This window comes from Aethalodelphis obliquidens, unplaced genomic scaffold (genome assembly GCF_003676395.1).
Source record: "Aethalodelphis obliquidens isolate GAN/ISIS:26980383/991018 unplaced genomic scaffold, ASM367639v1 scaffold8, whole genome shotgun sequence".
Lineage (NCBI taxonomy): Eukaryota > Metazoa > Chordata > Mammalia > Artiodactyla > Delphinidae > Aethalodelphis > Aethalodelphis obliquidens.
In genome coordinates this window covers 17,258,864-17,272,732 of record NW_020837952.1, presented here as the reverse complement: position 1 = coordinate 17,272,732, position 13,869 = coordinate 17,258,864, and the positions used below count along the sequence as shown (strand labels likewise).

The window sequence follows — 13,869 nt, the reverse complement described above, 5'->3', positions numbered from 1 at the left end:
CTTTAAAAAAAGAAACTTAGGACTTCCCTGGTGGCGCAGTGGTTGAGAGTCCGCCTGCCGATGCAGGGGACACGAGTTCGTGCCCCGGTCTGGGAAGATCCCACGTGCCGCGGAGCGGCTGGGCCCGTGAGCCAGGGCCGCTGAGCCTGCGCGTCCAGAGCCTGTGCTCCGCAATGGGAGAGGCCACAACAGTGAGAGGACCACGTACCGCAAAAATAAATAAATAAATAAAATAAAATAAAAAGAAATTTAAATGTTAACTTGTAGAAAATTGCTAAGATGCTAATATTTTTGTCTAATAGAGATACAAATAACTTTTGTCCTTTACAGATGAAAATGATTTCTGCTCTGTAGAGAAGATAACACAAAAAGTTATAGTTTACTGCTCTGCAGGACATTAATCAGATTTATATCTAATTTATCAATAATTTAGAATGATTTCAGTATTCTTTTGTTCTTACACTGATATATATAAAACATTATTTCCCATATCTTTCTTGGAACCAGTTTTGTTTCCTGCTGCTTCCTTAATAATGAGTTAAAAACTTGACTTACATTTACTTTATATTTGTATAAGAACTTTTTCAAACATTTTGAAATTATACTTTTGACATTTTATAGGAATACAGCTTGGCCAAATGTTTTAAATTCTATGTCTAAGAATTGATCCTAAGGAAATAAGTCTGTGCTCAAAAATTTAGCTCTAAGACTATTTACTGTGTATAACAGTGAAATACCAGAAACAAATGTACAACATTAGGGGACTAATTAATACCTAAATTTGTTTTAAGATGGTTGTTTCTGGGTAAATGGAATTTGTAGATTTAAAAAATTTCTTTTACCTTGTTCATATTTTCTTGTGACACTTTTAGAAGAAGGAAAAAGCAAGCTGGAAGATCACAAAGTCTAGTTTCATTGGTCTTCCCATTTTTGCTGACATCTATTGAGGTATTTAGCCCTTGACCTTAGTCCTCCCCTCTGCTCCAATTCCTACCACTATCTCAGGGAACTTCAGAGTTCTGTCCTTTGACAGAATCATCTACCCACGCTAGTTTCAAATTCCTTAATATCCCATTTCCAATGACCTTCACTTCTGTAATTCACTCCACAGAAATTGTAGATCCCATCTTCATTTAGAACTGTTTACCTCTGACACTTCTGTGCTTTTCACTCTGTTTTGATTTTAGATGAAAATGCCTTCATTGTTCTTCCGACTAAAAGTAACACACGTTTAACTGCAAATTTTTTCAGAAAATACCGAAAGATTTAAAAAAGAAAAATCAAAACCTGGCAAATTAGAGCTGACCACTCAGCATTCTGTAACCCTTAAAACTTTTCGCTAGGAATAGTTTTTTGTTTGTTTGCTTTTCAAAATGGGAATTTACTATTCATTTTACTTTTACAATCTGCTTTTTGCCACTCAATGACTTATTTTTTCAGGCCAATAAATACACACCTATATCATCATCAATGTGGCTGAAAATATTTTATTGTATGGCTATAATATTCTTTATCTGACCCAAGGTGTCTCAACCTCAGCACCAAAATTTGGGGCTGGATAATTCTTTGTTGTGGGAGGCTATGTTGTCATTGGAGGATGTTTAGCATCCCTGCCCTCTACCCACTAGATGCCAGTAGCACTGTCCTCCCTGCCCCCCACCCCTACACACCAGTCATGACAATCAAAAATATTTCCACCTATTCCCAAATGTCTTCTTTGGGCAATGTTAACGCCCAGTTGAGAACCACTGATATAATCAACCTGCTATTGTTTATCTACTTTGTCACAATTAAAAACAGTGGTGCTTATAAAGATCCTAACATATAAACTCAGCACTTCTCCAAATTACTTCTATAGCTTAAGTTTTTATCAAGAAAGAGCGTATTTAAAACTTTGATGTCTATTCCCCAGATTTCCTCCAGAAAGGTGTATCAGTTTATAATACCATTAAAATAGCAGAAATGTCATTTCCCCAGATCTTGTTCATTTCTAGGTATTATCAATCTTTTTAATCTTTCTTGGTGGTAAGCAAAACAAAATATTACTTTCCCCTTTTAATGTGTAATTCTTTGATTGCTAACCAGGTCAGTAACTTTTACTATGTTTATTGACCATTTGTATTACTGCTTTTATGAACCACCTATTAATGGCCTTGCCCATTCTTGATTTTATAAGAGCTATTAATTCTTCCAGTTTGCAATTTTTTAGGTAAATTTTATGCTGAGTTTTCCTTATAGAAGGTATATATTTTTATGATGTTAAGTTATCTGCCTTTTTATTATGTTTTTACCTTTAGTGGTGTCGTGCTTAGAAAGATCACCTCTGAAGTCTTAAACTTTAGTGTTTTAGTCTATTAGGCCAACGTTTTATTCCTCCATGTCTTTCACACTCTAACACTAAACTTCTTTGACCTCTAGACCATTGCAAATAAAATTTGAACGTACATAGGACTGGAAATCTTATTAAAATGCATGTTCTGATTCAGTAGGTTTGGTGTGAGACAAGGGACTCTGCATTTCCAGCAAGCTCCCAAGTGATGCCAATGCTAGTCCTGGACCACACTTTGAGTGGCTAGGTTCTGGACCTTCAGCCCTCAAACCCCAGGAGATTGGCTCTCTCTTGAATTTGCTTCCATTCCTTACCTAGTGTGAACCCCAAGGGCAGTAATTTCAACTATACCTCACCCCTTTGTTTATCTGGAATAAGAACCCTGGCGACCTCCATCCCAGTATTGACCAAGCCACCATCTTCTCCAGGCTCCAGCCACAGCATCACTAAAGGAAATCTCAAAACTGCCACTTGCTTCTGTAACAAATGTTTGATTTCTAAAGTCAGATCAGAAATCCTTCACTTTGTTCCTTGACAGTTCCCTTTCCCATTCCTTAGAGTAACTTTGCCTAAATTTAATCTCCTTGACCCTATTCCACCTCCTTGCAGGCCTCCAGTCAATGAACGACAATGAAAGAACTTCTTCAAACCATCTGGTAAAAATCACAGTTAGCATAGCAACTGCTGCATACTTTTTCTTTTAATCCACTCAAAAACCCAACACCATTGTATTAAGATTTTCCAACTCTTAGAGAAATCTGTTTAGATTTATGAATTAAACTGGTTATTTACTTAATAGATACCTCCCAGAGTTCTCACAATATGCCTGCCAACCTTATTTAGGTAAGCACAATTATCATTTCCATCTTACCGACTAGGAAACTAAGGCACAGAGAGTTGACACAACCACTGAGTGTCAGAGAAAGGACAGGGACCCATATCATGTGATGCTATAATCATAGCTCAAACTTCTTTACTCCGCTACCCAGGAATCACAGGGGGCCTCAGGTTCCAAACTGCTCAATTCTACAGTAGTATCTGTATCACAAACAAAGAAGAGGCAGGATGAAAAGTAACCTTTAAACATTGTATAAAACAATAACTTATTTAACAACAAAAAAAGAGACGCGTTCACTAGCGGTTCTCAGCTCTTGAGGGCACGTTCCATTCACATTCCTGGGCCTCAGAAGTTTTGTTCAACCTATCTGGGGTGGGGCCCTGGCATTACTGTTTTTAATCTGTTAAAGGGGAATGTTATCCCAAATCAGTGCTTTTCAAACGTTTTACATTCAGTGGACCCGTGGCACAAGCCTCCCGTTACTCTGATAGGTAATGTGTGACAGGTGTGCGCAGTCTTTGCCCGTCCCACACACCCTCTGGGTTTCGGCAAAGTCCTTGCTATTTCTAGTGCAAACACAGATCACCCCATCCTTCCAGAAAGAAGCATTTTAGGTAGAGATAACTGAAACTGGCCTAGGCAGTGTTAGTGGCGGCAGCGTTGACTTTACAGTGATGCCTCTGATGCCTTCTTCCATGTGGTTTCCAGATTGCCGGTCTTCAATGTAACGCTGATTTAGTCAAATCTCATACACTATAAATATTTGTCGGAAAATTTCCTGGACTCCACACGACGGCATTTAAAACTTCTACACGCACGTTCTGAAATGCCACGCGACTGCAGAGCAGGGTTGGGCCGCCTGGCGCAGCTGGGAGTGCGGCCCTGGCGACTCGGGTCGGCGCCGAAGAGCAAAGAAGCCCGCTCGGGGCTGCGGGCGCCCGGGACTCGCGGCGCCTCGTGGGGCTCCAGGTGAGCCCAATACGCGCCGGCCCGCACCACCCAACTCGAAAAGCCGTCCAAGCCTTTAGCGTCTCCAAGCTCGCTGCAGCTGGAGACACCTCGTGCCCCTTTGGTGGAGCGCCCCGGACCCCTTCAGCGGACGAAGCCGTGGCCGGGGTGAGCGCACTGCCAACCTGGGGCGCCGGCAAAAACTGGGGCCGCGCGAGGTAACTTGGTTTCGGGAAGCTCGCCGCCGCGCCCAGGGACCTCGAAGGAGGCAGAGGAGCCCGGACCGCCCGGCTCGGCCCCGCCCCGGAGTGCTCCTCGCGGCGCCTGAGTGGGCCGGAGAGACGTCAGTCAGGCGTCGTGGGTGGGACCCTGGCCGGGCTATTAATACTGGGTCCCGTCTGGTGGCAGCCGCCGGGCGGCGGTGCGCGCCTGGGCTCGGGGTGAGGAGCGGGACGCGGTGGCGGGGTGGGGGGGTCGGGCGCAGCTGCTGCAGCTGTCGGGCGGCGGAGAGCGGCCGAGACGTGGGGAGGAGGAGAGGGTGGGAGGCGGGATGGAGGGCACCCGTGTTCCGGGTGCGCTAACTCCCGAAGCTGTTGCTTCCAACTTTTACCTCCTTCGGAAGCTGGAAGTGTTAGTGCCGGGAGATCTGAGACTAGACAGCGGAGCCGAAGCGAGTAACGTGCACACTCCCCACTACCCCCTTCCTCACCTGCTCAGCTTTATTATTGTTTTTATTCATCTCTAGACCATGGACTGCGCCCGCCTCTGGCTAGGGCTGTTGCTGCCTGTGGTAGCTGCGCTGGACTTCAGCTACCACCACCAGCCAGAGATGGAAGCGTTCCTGAAGAGTATTTCCCAAAACTACAGTTCTATCACTCACTTACACAGTATCGGGGAATCTGTGGAAGGTAGGGTCCGTTTCGTGTACTTTCCCAAACCCCTAGTCCTCAGTTTCATTCATTAAATATGCCTTAGCCTCCTGTCCCCTCTCCATGAAGCGACTCAGAGGGTCTCGAGCGGTTCCATCCCTGCCTTGCGTGTTGGTTGTTTCTGCTTTTGTGTGTTGTGTTGCTTTTTGTCAAGGGAGTAGTAAGACCTGAATTTTACTAAACGTCTCCGCTGTCGTTCGGTGTTGAGTGCTTTGCGTTAATGGCGTTCTGTTTTGGGATCTTGCAGACAGTGATTTCCTGGGATGAGTACTTTAGGTTTTAGTTTTCTACATGAACTTCTGCCAAGGAAGTCTGTTTACCCATCTCAGGTTTGTTTCCCTTTTTGATGGCTTCTTTAAATATGACTCGGACTGTTAGGATCGTGTCTTCAAGCCTCTTTTAAACTAAAACAGGGCAGTTCTGTTGGTGAGATTTCTATGTCACGTATAATTAGCCCTATGGCTTAAAGTTATGCAAAAAAGTGGCTTTGGTACTGATTAAAAGGCTATTTTAAACGTTATCCATTTGAATGAGACAATTGCTGGGTAATAAGTGTACCACAGCAGTGATTGGTATTGCTCTTAGTATTTTCGAGTTCATTATTAATTACTTTGTTTTAATTTAGAAACCATATATTAAGTATAAATATACAACTATATATTAATTCTAATTTTAGTAGATAGGAAAATTGAATCATAGTGAAATTAAGTATTTTGCCCTAGAACACTCAGATCTTGAGTGAGTTTTATAACCAGGATTGGCACTCAGCTGATTCTACTTTAAGGCTTAGCCGTTTTGGGACAAGGCAAATAATTTTACCAGATATTATTATTTCTCAATCTTTTATTATATTGGTACCTCCCCAAAGAGATTAGCAAATAACTTAATGCTTAAATTATAAGTTTTGTCAAGTGTATGTAATTTGGATGTCAGCTCTTTATAAGGTGTATTTCAACCCCGTGTGAATTTTAGCTCTGAGTTTTCAACCAATTTGTGAGTCTCTTAATTACCATATTCTTAAGTAATCGTTTTCCAAACAATTAAGGCCATGGTTTTTATATTTTAAAAGTATTACATAAATTTGTTTATGTGCAATGCAACATAAAAATTCTTGGCTTATGTGTGTAATGGCATTTTTGTTTTTAAACAACGTTGCTAAGGAGTTGGAGCCAGAATTACTCTATATTTTGCTGTATCATCCAAACTTATAGAGGTTGGATGTGTGAGAAAGCGTATCTTGAATCAGCACATGTATTCAGCCTTTTGAAATCATTTTCCCCTAGGGCTAGAGAAGAGCAATTTTAAAAGATCTAAGAATACTAATTACATTAATAAAGGAAATATAGAACACAACTAACTTGAGTTATTGTTCAGTCATTTAACCCACAAGGTGATGCCAGTGTTGTTAATTTTAAGTACTAAATGATTTGGTTTTTATTTTTTTCAAGCACAAAGTGCTTGTGACGGGACTCTCAATGTCAACCAGCTATTTTGATCTACCCTGCGTGCTGTCAGACCACGGTAATAATGAAAGGCAGCAGGCTTAATTGTTTTTACCTGGTGTGCACTATTTTGGTTAAAGGACTGAGGAATTACCGTGTAAAAAATAAAATCTGACACTAGTTTAGGTCAAATATTTGTATTGAGTATGTTCTGAATAATTACTCCGGTTAAGAAAAATCCCAAATCTGCTATCAGGTTCTGAGTAGTAGGTTAAACTGCACGCTAGTAACTGGGAGTCGGTTGCCAAGCATATTTGTTGGTACTCTTTTCACTAGATGCACAGTTTCCCCTGGCCACCCTACCCTCTGATGTAAGATAGCTTGCTTAGCAAACAAGATTTACCATATGTGTTATTTATTTTTCTTTGTTATTGTGAATGTGGGCAACATACCTAGAAGGGAAAGTAATCTTCCTACCTCGCCAAATACATTTTTAGTTTTTGTAGATGCATATCACGTGTATTTTCATTACTGTAATCATGGATTCTCTTCTGCTTTTTTCCCCCAGTTCACATTATTTCATTACGTATTTCCATGAATTGAAAGGTCTGCGGGTGTGAGTTTATTGCTATATAGTCTTTTCTCCTCGATTATGTGAATTTCTTAGTCATTCACCTCTTTGCGGCATCTATATAGCTTCTGGTGGCCTCTGTTATAAACAGTGATGCTAAAAAAACATTGATACATGTCACGATTAATGGCCTTCTATTATAATTGGTTTTTTTCCAGTTTTTAATTTTGAAATGTTTGAAACCTACCCCAAAGCTGAGTACATATATACACTTCACCTAGATTCTGCCATAGTAGACAGACCATATTTCAGTTGAGCCTTCTAGAGGAAATCCCACTACCTAATATCAGAGTAAAGAAAATCTTAGGTAAAACAACAGAAGCAACTATAAAACAAAAAGAACAGACAGCTGAGTTGAGAAAAATCAGAAAATGTACAACGTTCATTGATTCATTCCTTCATTCAGTTAAGGGAACACCTCTCCTATCCTTTTTTTTTTTTTTAATTACTCCTAAGCCCCTTTGTCTAGCATGTTCCTGGCGCGTATTCAGTGATTTTTATCTGTTTGTTTAGTGGCTTGACTATTTACTGAGGGATAGCTATGTGAAGCAAGCAAAAAGTTGTGCCATTTGTGCCCTGCTGTCAGGTAGCCCCCTTTAAAATACAAATGTATTTATTATAGATTCCCCAGCTATTCTCTCCACATCCCCCCAAATTAGTTCTAGGACCACTTTAAATGAGATTTCCTACATCTCTTTTCTAAGAATCTTGTCTTTCCTCCTGCTAAGTCTAACCTTGATCTGAATAAGGAAGGTTGCAAAGAGCAAGGGTTAGATAATAAAATCTGTTCTAAAGTGCTTTCCATGTATTTGGTGTTGTAATACATTATTTCAATCTCAACAACTCAAATAGGCCTTATACTCATTTACAGAAAGGATCCAATGAGGCACAGAGAAGTTAATTAACTTGCTGAAGATCACACAGCTGATAAGTGTTAGAGGGAGGCTTCAAACTCAGATCCACCTTCTCTGAAGCACATCTCTTTCTCATTAAGGAAGTGGTTTGACACAGATGTGGCTGGTCACATGAAGACTGAGGTAGTTACTGGAGGGTTTCAGAGTCACGTTTTGGGCACGCTGGATCTGAAAGTAAAGCTTCTACCAAGGATCCAACACAGTAGCCAGTAGCCACTTGTTTACTGAGCAGCTGAAATGTGACTAGACCAAATTAAGGTGTGCTAAAAGTGACATTGAAGATTTCATACAAAAAAGTAAAATAGTCCATTAATATTTTTATATTGATTCCATGTTGAAGTGGTAATATTTTAGATATCAAGGCTAAATAAGAAACATTTAAAAAAAACTTCACCTGTTTCTTTTTACTTTTGTTAATATGGTTGTGGTTTCTAAAACATTTTAAATTACATATATGACTTGCACTATATTTTGATTGGGCTGTGTTGATCTAGACAGAAATTGGTTATTAGCAATTTTCTTTTTCTGAGTACAAAAGGAACTCAAGTTCATTCAGAAAATTGGGAAGATACAACAAAGCACCAAGGAGAAAAATAAAATCTCACCGTCCAAAGCAAACACTTAGTAGACCTGAAAGACTACATGCCCTGATTTGTGCCTTTCTCCCCTCCCACTGAGCCAAATACCTTGCTTGCCCCTGCAAACATGTTATTTCTAAGACCTGAGTTTTAATGCCTGCTTTTCGTCCTATCAATGGATATACTATTGTTTATTTAACTTAGACTCCACTGACATTTAGTTTTTCTAAATTTTCCTGTTATTAAAAAAAAAATGTGCCATAGTGGACACCTTTGTAGCTAAGACAGCAAAAGTTGTCAGAGCACACGCAGGCTTTGGAACTACAAGGCCCAAGTTCAAATTCTACATCCTCTACTTTGTAGCAGTGTGACACTGGGTGGTTAGAATAATTCCTGGCACATAATAAGTACTACATAGGAGTTGCTGTTAAGGATACATTACCTGCTATTGGGGATATATTTCCAAAAAGGAAATTACCAGGTCTTAAAGCAGTTCTATGTATTTGATACATGTAACCAAATAGATTTCCAAAAGGAGTATTGATTGATGATCTCAAGAAATGTATGCTTACCTCTTATCTTTTTTATTTTTTTTCCTGCGGTACGCGGGCCTCTCACTGTTGTGGCCTCTCCCGTTGTGGAGCACAGGCCCCGGATGCGCAGGCTCAGCGGCCATGGCTCACGGGCCCAGCCGCTCCGCGGCATGTGGGATCTTCCCGTACCGGGGCACGAACCTGTGTCCCCTGTATCGGCAGGCGGACTCTCAACCCCTGCGCCACCAGGGAAGCCCTTACCTCTTCTCTTATACCAGTCATAAATCAGGCATTCCTGGTTTGAAAGATTACTGTAGTATTTGTCAAAGGGTACAAAGTTTTGGTCATACAGGATGAATATGTCCTAGAGATCTACTGCACAGCAGAGTGCTTATAGTTAACAATATTGCTTACTTTAAAATTTGCTATGAGGGTAGATGTTATGCTAAGTGTTATAGTGATGATGATGATGAAAGATTACTGTAGCATAAAGTTTTCGTTGTTGTGTTTAAAGTATAAAGAAGAATTTATTTCCCCTGCATTTTCCCCCAAGGATTCTCACCTTCACGTATGCATTCAACAGATATTTATTGAATTCCTCCGCCAGGAGTCGTCATAACATTGCAGATACTCAAAAATCTCGCTAGAATTGGCTTAAGACTCGTGCCCCAAAGAGGCATGTACTGTGCTCATGTACACAGACCTCTCATTGCCTACTCCCCTTGCCTGGGTAGAATGTGGCTGGCGATTTACCCTCTGAAAAGGACACTTGATACGAGATTTTGCCACAGCATTCGATTTTCTGTCACCCTATTCATTTCTCAGGTGTGATCGGCAAGCCAGTTTGCTTGAGATCCTGTATAAAATGCTTTCTGTGATGTAAATATTGACATATTGAGGACTAAATAGCGAGTCAGCCACTAAAATCTGGGAATTTCAGCTGTAATATACGTACTTGTGATTTAAAGTTACATTGGGGTAGCAAGCCTTTCCCCTTCTTTAACTTGAAATGTAAAGTCCTTTTCTGAAACACCTTAGGAACATCAGCCTTGTTTTATAACCATTAAGTTTCTTAAAGACACTGCCTTTTTTTCTTACAAGGAAATGATTTAGATGTCCACTATATTTGTGGTATGAGATTTTAAGAGGAAGAGACAGAATATCCAAAAAGTAACACGGATGTTACTCTGCTTCAACCACCAATACTTTAGTGGCATTTGAAACTTAAAAAAATAATAATTGCAGCCAACATTTAAGTGAATTTTACTCTTTGCCTGGCACTTTACATATACCCCTCAATCACTCTAACAACGGCACGAAATACCATTATTATCCCCCAATTTACACGTGAAGAATTGAGATTGAATGAATCATCCACAGTTAGTAAATGACAGAGGGGTGATTGGAACCAAAGCCTGTCTTGTGCCAAATAGTGGACCATTAAAGCTCTTTGCTGTAGAGAAAAGTTTCTCCAGTTACCTCTTTCTCTGTTCTTGTCCCTTTTCCCCTCCCCCATACATCCTGCTCCTCCCCTTGCCCCGACTGCTGTGATTCTGCAAAAGCTGAGGAGCATCCTCCATCATCCAAGAAAAGGCCTGTGTAAAATGTATTTTATGTGCGGAGTGATAGGCTGTGGAATCCTAGACCCCTTTTCAGTATTTACAGTTTCATCCAAAGCAGTGTGAATTACATATTTTGGTGTAGACTTAATTTTTTTTCTATATACTAAAACTGTTTGGTTATGAGGCAAAAGGAGGAGACTGAGATTCTGGTTTGCACACTTTCAGGACACCCACCCACCAAAATGCTGTCTCCTGAGTTGAGAACAGTGGTTCTCATTAAGAGTAGTACTGCCCCCTAGGGGGAATTTTGGAAATTGAGGGGAGGTTTAGGCCATAACTTTGAAGTCTTTGGAGGGGGGACCTCGCTGATGCATCCTCCTGATCTTGTTAGCAGCACACAGAATAGTCGTGCCTAGTGAAAAATCGTCCTCCACATTTTCTAATGTCTTCCATAGGTGCAAGACCAGCTTACCAGCTAAAACCAGTTCCGATTTATGTACAAACACAAAATACTTTTTTCCCACAATTTTAATATGTACCAAACTTTCCAGGAATAGTACCTGTAGGCAAATTGAGGGAAAATTCAATTATATTTTTCTCTGAACTTGGTTCCGAGATATTTCACGTTCTTAAAATCCTGGCATCAGTGACCACACAGCTGAATCAGTCTGCGTTTGTAATAAATGCCTTCACCGTGAATCTCAAGAACTGATCTAAGCAGCTTTTTCTTATTATAAGTTGCTTTCTTTTTATTTCCCCTTTATGTAAAGTTTGAACATTTTATCAATCTTTCTGAAATTACGTATGCAAATATTATTTTCTGTGGATTTCATGCCAGCATGGTGAAGGAGGAGCTGCAAAATCTTGGACATGAAAAAAGAGGCATCAACTGATAGGGTTAGGGACTGTTGGCCTGAAACCACAGATGCAGAGAGCTGATAAGACCCACTTCAAATTTATGTAGCCAGCATACAGAAGGTGTTTGGTTTCCGTTCTTAATCAAAACACGAGTGCCTAGTGGTAACACCGCAGTGACGAATAGTATCTAGAGTTGAGAGATAACTGCCATTCGCCCTGTTTCCTTCCTTTGGTTTGTGAATTTAGAATGCCCCTTTCTCGAAGAGTGCAAAGTCAGAACGTAAGATAAGAAGAATCTTAAAGTAAAAAAAAAAATGTTTTTTATTGAAATATAATCGATTTACAATGTTGTTAGTTTCAGGTGTACAGCAGAGTGATTCAGTTATATATAGATCTCTTTTGCAGATTCTTTTCCCTTAGAGTTTATTACCCAAAAAAAGGTAAAGTTTTGAAGGTTATATCAAATACCAACATGCATTTGGGTTAGGGGAAGAAGATTAAATCGGAACTTCCTATGTAGTGATTGAAAAGAATTGGTATTCTTCCAACTCCGTAGCCATTCAATGTAATATAGGGTAGTAGTTTGTTGAGAGGTTAGGAAATCCTAATTTGAGTTTGTGTGCAAATAAACAGACATAAAGTAAATAAAACAGACATAAGTTGCACATTAAAAATGTTTTCTCAACCCTGTTTTACAAGGACTGCTACATGTCAGATGTTTAAAAAGTGTACATTTTCTCGTCTGTGACCCTTCACGTACATAGCTTCGTCAAAAGCTCAACTGGAGGTTTACTCTCCTTGGCATCACAAAAATGCCGCCAGCTTCAAACAAGTTGCCTTCAAACTAGCTTCACAGACATATCCCGAACTTCCTCAGAGCTGAAGATAGCAGCCTTCGTGGTGGGGTACAAAGGCATTAATGACAGGGTAAACCCTTCAAATATGCAAGCACTGTCACAGAGTCTAGAAGAAGAAAGCAAACCCTCTGTTTGTATAAACAAAGAACTTTCAGTTAGTTGTTTACTCAGTTTTTAAAATTTCTCTGATAGGAATCTCTCTGAGGAAACTAGAACCACACTTAAGGAGCACAGCCAAAGTCACCTGAACTGACAGTTATCCAAATACATAACTCAGCCTCCTTTCTGACAAAGCGCACGGGTATACTATGAATACAGTCAGGTGAAATTGAGCACAACGTCACATTTTTAGAGCAGGAATGGATGTTAGAGACCACTTGATCATTTATTCAGTTGATTGAGGCTTGGTTCAAAATGTCACCTCCTCCTGGAAGTCTTTTTCTAGTCGCCTGGGCAGAGTTAGAATCTCCTTGCGCCCCTCTTCCACAGCATCTTCCAGGAGCTCTGTCTATGTTGTACCTGGAGGGCAGGGACCAGGCTTCATTCATCTTCATATCTTAGACCCAGTTATGTGCTGATTATATGTGACAGGCACAGTGAGGGTCACAGCTGAAGAGTTTTTCCATGCATAGCAAAGGAAACATTAATGTAAATATGCTTTTATACACTTTTATACAGTATAGTATATAGTATGCTATTATGTATAAGTATATAGGATGTATATTTTTATATATATTTTATATACATTTATATAGTTACACATACTATATGTAACTTTATATACACAACGTTATGTAGTTATACATATGTTGTATGTAGTAAATACTTCAGTTTCTCAGGAAAATGAAATAGTTTTAGCAAAAACAGGTTATACTGCAATAAAACAATGTTATGGGAAGTAGCATGATACCTTGGAGAGGTAGTATAGGAGGACCTCATTGTGACACAGCTCATGCTGGAGGGCAACAGGGAGGTTAGTGTCCTTCAGGCAGTCAAGGGCATAACTGAGTCATTCACTGACACACCTAGAGGGGTTCTGGCTCCCTCAGCCCTCAAACACTAACCAAACATGTATTAAGAGAAGAGAGAGTAAATATAGGAGACACACACACACACACACCCTCCATTAAGAAGAGGTTAAGTAAATATCCCTGGTTTTATTTGAACAGTGAAAAAATAGTTCAAGTGTCTATCTAGAGAATGTGAAAAAGCGAAAAGGACCATGTGATGAAGCCTCCCCCCTCCCCCCCCACCAGAAAAGTTAAGCAGATACTTGGAATCCCTCGATTTTAAGGGTCTTTTTTCCCCTCCATACTCAGGAATGCTTTACAGGTTTAAGATGTTCAGGTTTTGGAAATAAACAGGTAGACAGGCTGAAGGTTGAAAGTATCTTAACTTTAATTTTTAGTCCCTGTTAAGTATCCATTCCCTTGCCCATTGTTGGTAACTC

General features: G+C 40.2%; 1 protein-coding gene across 1 annotated transcript in view; it reads left to right on the top strand.

Annotated features, from left to right (window-relative positions):
- Positions 1-4,527: 4,527 nt before the first annotated feature.
- Positions 4,528-13,869, top strand: part of CPM (carboxypeptidase M) — an 86,797-nt gene continuing 77,455 nt past the window's right edge. Inside the window, exons 1-2 of the mRNA XM_027106980.1 lie at positions 4,528-4,555; positions 4,861-5,023. Coding sequence (XP_026962781.1) covers positions 4,864-5,023 — 160 coding nt within the window. The 5' untranslated portion in view covers positions 4,528-4,555; positions 4,861-4,863. The remainder of the gene's footprint in view (positions 4,556-4,860; positions 5,024-13,869) is intronic.